The 5,573-nt window shown below is 45.4% G+C and overlaps 1 protein-coding gene across 1 annotated transcript; it reads left to right on the forward strand.

Moving 5' to 3' along the window:
• The first annotated feature begins 2,399 nt into the window (after window positions 1–2,399).
• LOC112287245 (GDSL esterase/lipase At5g03610) lies at window positions 2,400–4,693 on the forward strand. The gene is made up of 5 exons (XM_024530075.1): window positions 2,400–2,817; window positions 3,055–3,105; window positions 3,265–3,363; window positions 3,533–3,801; window positions 3,920–4,693. The coding sequence occupies exons 1-5, from the start codon at window positions 2,400–2,402 to the stop codon at window positions 4,442–4,444; spliced, it is 1,362 nt and encodes a 453-aa protein (XP_024385843.1). The 3' UTR covers window positions 4,445–4,693.
• Window positions 4,694–5,573: the final 880 nt, after the last annotated feature.

Consider the following 5,573-nt stretch of genomic DNA (forward strand, 5'->3'; position numbering starts at 1 on the left):
CTGGAGGGAAATAAAAGCTAATACTGGGTGGATCTTTCACTGGCATGATTTGTATACACATTCGGGTGTGTGGGTGTGTGGGAATCAATCCCTCCACAACGCGGCGTCGAGCTTGTTCGTTCAGCCTCTTTCAAACCTTCAGGAACCGAGTGACGAGACCTTGCATGCCGTCCGATTGTTGAGATGGAGGGGGATGTTTGGTTGTTGGACTGAGATTCAGGAATAAGAATCTCGAATCTTGTGAGTGTCCTTGCACGCTTCGGAATGGGATCCTGTAGAGCCCAGTTTTTATTCCGCACTCTTTGATGGTTCAAATAGCGTTACACCAACCGTAGATCGAACTGAAGGTATTATTTTTGCTACTCGGACCTACCATCTTCGCAAATCCTCTCGACAAGGAAGAAAAGTAGAGATGTTGAGGGATCTCGTCTCCCCCAATTGTTATCGAGTTCATGAGTACCCTCACCAGCATCAGTTGAATGTCTTCTGCTTTGTCTTTCACTGAAACACGAGCTTTCTAGCTATGTCCGGAAGGTGAGACGAATGAGTCCTCGTTTGGGTTATGTATTATGGATGGATTTGACGTGGACGATGTCACTTCCCAGCGTTCACTCCTTTCGGTCCTTCAAAAAGGAAGAAATAGGGGAAAAAAAGTGAGCAATCTGCTGCGAGTGGTTAGGCACAGTTTCCATGACGAGACAAATGATTCAAATTATTGAGATCGTCCCGCTGTGTATGTGTAAAGGCTATACACGGGGCCGGTTGCAAATTCCCCCCAGCTCGCTAACAATACATGAGAAAAGTCTGGATGGCGTGCGTCAGATGCATGCAACCAGGAAGACGATCACAAATCCTTAATCGTAAAGCTGTCAGGGCTGAATCTACGCTGTTGTTGTGCGTACGCAAGGTGGCTTTAAGTTTTCATTGCCGAGTATCACATTTATGGTGTTAGGCTCGCCAACCTCTGCCAGTGCCGCACGCAAATCACTGTGGTGGTTCTTTTACTCATTCATGAGCAGATTTCTGGGTTTAATAACATAGAATTGGAATCCGAAGTCAAAGGCGTTAGAACTTTGCATCGTCCTTCCTCCCAACCTCACTAGAAAATGTAACTGTAAAACAATGATTCACGTTGGAGGTCAATGGAAGGGTGCGTCATCACTGACACACGGAATCGATTCCTAGCTTGATGGCTCATCCCCTGGATTCAAAGCTCCAAGCTCGCGGGGCCACGACAATTAATATCAGAACATATTCGACCTTTGCTCTTCCACTATTGAGCAATCCTCATGACAATCTTCACGGTAAGTTCGTTTCGCAGGAATCTAATGTCGTTTACACGTTGTCATACAAACAGCAGCGGTGTAACGGCGTAATGTCTATGGTATAGTAGAATCTGTTGAATAACTAACAGCTCTTGACTCCTCCATTTAACTACATTTCAGCACCATCGCGCTTACAATTATCATGTTTTGCTACATACCCCAGATGCTAAGTTTGAATTCAGGGCACTTGCTTGTAGTCGACAAGTGAGGTTCCAAACCAAGTCAAAGAGAAGGACATGGCCAAGGCAGTTGAAACGATAAGTGTTGAAATCGTTTGTGTGTTTCGTTGACGGTGCGGATATCTTACCAGCTAGGTGTCATATCAAGCAAAGGCTGAGAGTGACAATAATCTTGTATTCCCAATCAACCCGGGCCCTCTTTAGAAAGAACTGTGGCCTATGTCCTCACGATAGTACATTATTTCACCAGCTGCCACTGTTGTTTGGTGGCTTGCACCTCGAGCGCCACGACTTATTCAAGCCCACTAGCTTGCAGTGTGTGGCACCAGAAGATTCTAATTTTCACTCGTGTAGATCATGCATACATCCATGAAGTCGAATGTGCTTCTGAGAACTGCGCAGCTTGTCACCAAACAAATTTTGATAATTCAACGGCTCCGTGAACTACGCACTTGGTCCTTCTCTACAGTGTTCCAAGGTTCAAAAATTCTCCTTGGAACGAAATCATTCGAAATGAATAGGGCAGAGAGAAAGTACCTGAGAACTCGAGAAACCAGGTGCAACTTCCTGATGTTTTCGACGGTGAAATTTAGTCACCCATGAAATTATTCGTGAGACTGAAACTTCAAGCGCCTGAGTAACTGGAGATCGTACTCTGGAGTACATTACTTCGCATATACCTCATTGCTGCAAATTAGTTAAGGGGCATAACTGATGGCGCAGCATCCATGGATTTTGGATGCGGCTGAAAGTTTAGTAGTGTTACCAACCTCGTTCACTTGAGTTTACGTTCACCTGATTATATCGAGTATCTTTGCTTGCTAGAGATCCTTGTCGACTTCACAGCTCATCTTTTAGCAATGAGGGACGAAACCAAGGTCAATGACGGCCCCACATGGCACTGATCCTCAACCCAATCCAACTACCATGTGCGACAACAAGTGAACTGATTTTGGTCCACTTCACTCAAAGTAGACTCTACACTGAAGCTGAAGACATTGTTCAAATGATTACAATCACATCACTATATTCCTTCCAAGAACCATCTGTTTTGCCAAATTTGAAATCTGACCAGCACACTTCGTTCATATACGCTCCAGTATATATTGCAACCGAAGGCCAGACCGTCATTCACTCCTCATTTTCCGATCAGGGCTCAGTCCAACTTGAGCGTTCAGAAACTTGGCAATATCATTTCACCGCATTGTCTAGAATGGCGGCTCATCCCACGAAGCGCAAAAACTCTGGGAACAGACCTGCTGCAGTGTTGACTGTTTTCTTGGCTGTGTGTTCGTTGCTATCAACGCACTTCGGTACGCGATTTAAAACCCTCTGATCCAATCCTGGCAATTCTGTGAACGATTCTATGGTTCGTGTCCAATTGATAAATTTTTTCTCCTTCATGTCTCTTCCAATTTCTCACGTATCCAATTTCACTGTCTTCCCACCATAACTCCCCACATCAAGATCGTTCACTATAGTCAAAGAATTCACTTCTAGACTTTGTCTAAAGGACTCACTTCTATGATTACATTGGTTTTTCTATGCAGGATGCACTGACGGTGCCCAAGGTCTATTCGTTTTCGGAGACAGCTATACAGGTGCCTCACCCTTTAGTCTCAAACTCTGACCTCTATCTTCATTTACAGCGTCAGGGATGATTCCTATTCATGTTGCTTTGAAGTAATCTAACCGAAAGATACATTACATAGTTCCATCAAGCTAACATGACTAAGAATTTTGTTTGTGAATGTTGGCAGACACTGGAGAGAACTTGTATTATCCATATGGGATGACATGGCCAGGAGATGGCACAGCCCGCCGTTCATCAGACGGGCGCAACGAAGTCGACTTCATTGGTGCGCACCCGGTGATCAATCCGCCATTCGACATGATTTATTTGTAGATATGAGTTTGAGTGACCTTCTATCAATCTGCTCGTATAGCAAATTGCTGCTGCTCGCGCTTAAGAAAATTGGAATTAATCGAGTGATGATAAATCTCATGGTTTTGTTGCTTCTGCTGCAGCGGCGAAGCTCGGAGTGCCATCCCCGACACCGTGGGAGGATTTGCCCGGTAACGGATACCAAAACAACGGCGGTGCGAATTTCGGTGTGGGGGGCGCTGCAGTCACGTATGCTTACGGGTGGAAGCCTCTGGACAAGCAAGTCGATGAATTTGAAGGGCTTGTGAAGGGAGGAACTTGGACAGCGGCACACCTGGCGCAATCAGTGGCGCTGGTTTCTATTGGAGTGAACGACTACACCTACTACAATAAGCAAGGAAATGGGGTCCAGGTATGATTTTGCATTCTTTCGAACATTCTTGTCATTAAGGAGAATCAAATATTGACAAACGTCGACAGGAAATTTGCTATGTTTCGAAATTTGTACGCAACACTAATTGAGCTTGCAGGGTGTGAGCGCGTTCGTCGATACGGTGGTTGGCAAGATGGGAGACCAAATGAACCGCATTTCTAAACTAGGAGTGCGAAGCATCATGGTGGAGAATTTGGTGCCCATGTCGTGCATGCCCTTCACAACTCTGTGGATCAATGGCGAGACGGGCTGCGTGATGAACGACCTGCTCGACACGGAAACAAACTTGCACGATGCGAGGCTTCAGGCCAAAGTTAACGAGCTCAACAAAGGAGGGGCCAACATTATGATGCTGGATCTGACCAAGGCGCTGCGTCGCTTGTTCGAGAATGGACCCGCATATGGATTCTCCGATGCATACAAACGATGTTGCACGGGCTCCTGCGGTGGCGGCGATGGCTACACGGTGTGCAACAACCCGCAGAAGCACGTGATTTTTGATAGTATACATCCCACTGAGGCTGCTTGGAAAGCGGTGACAAACTTCTATACATACTCCGCTGGGTACACCAAAGGTGCGACTTTGAACACATGGTTTAAGCAGAACCAGATGATTACATAGGATTCAGGAACTGCCGACAATCAGAGGGCATTTGAGCACCTGTAGAATGGCGATCAGAGTCTGGCAAATTGTATGTGGATAATTTGACTACAAAAAAGTATAGAATGAAGGCGTACTCAAGTTGAGCTGTTGACTGATCCTTGAATGTACTATACCTGATGGTAACCCACTGTGAAGCCCGACATTGCAATTAATGTAAGATTTGTAACTATCATGGTCACTCTTGCGAAGTGATTTGCACTTCATTTATATTAGTCTTCAATGCTAGAACAGCTTTGTACCATGCTTATCTATCCATCCATCCATCCATCCATCCCTTCTTGTGTGTTTATTTTTTGCACAGCTCACGCATTTCCCCGCCTTGTGCTTGCTAGTTTGCGAAACTCTTGACTCTGGAGATTCACACAACGTTGAGAAATCCTTGCAAAATGAGTCTAGGTTCCACTTCCTGACGTCGTCTCACTCTTCATTTGGCCACCTGCAGATTTATATCTCTTCAAACACAAAAATTCTTGGCATTCTAGCCACCAATTCCCTAATGAAGTCTGTGACAATATCTAGATGTAAAGCTAAATTGTTGAATGGCACTCAATCAACTGACTTGCCTCTTGATAGGTGTTGGTTGGCTTTTGGCATGTGGGAATATAATGAGTAGACAGTGATTCAAAGTGGCTGAGAGAACTGGAGAAACAAATCCAACTGGTATCTATTGAAGAGAAGTGTGTGCTTGGGTGAGGTCAAACGAAGCTTCCAAACTTGTCTTTTTTGAAACAAACGAAGTGAATCTTCATTGCCACGGAGTTAGAATTACAACCAACCCAGCCGCATGAGGTCTGGATGAAAACATTGCCTACAGCTACCTTTTCTAGGACTCTTGACGGACTGTAAAAAGCTTCCAAACCCACCTTATGACCAGATTGACTTTGGAAGGCGCGGTTATGGGCTTATGCCTCAAACGCGCTATTGGGTCAATTGTGGGGGTGGACCTGAAATTTCCAAGGAGGTTGGAATACAAAACTTGCGATGGGACCAGAGAGGACCCAATGCGGGTATCCATTAGCCATCGCTGAGAACAAGTCTTGGCAGCACCACCTGTTTTCAAAACGTTGGGCAAGCTTGGCACCGTAGG

The sequence above is a fragment of the Physcomitrium patens genome, chromosome 1 (assembly GCF_059467195.1).
Source record: "Physcomitrium patens ecotype Gransden chromosome 1, ASM5946719v1, whole genome shotgun sequence".
Taxonomy (NCBI): domain Eukaryota; kingdom Viridiplantae; phylum Streptophyta; class Bryopsida; order Funariales; family Funariaceae; genus Physcomitrium; species Physcomitrium patens.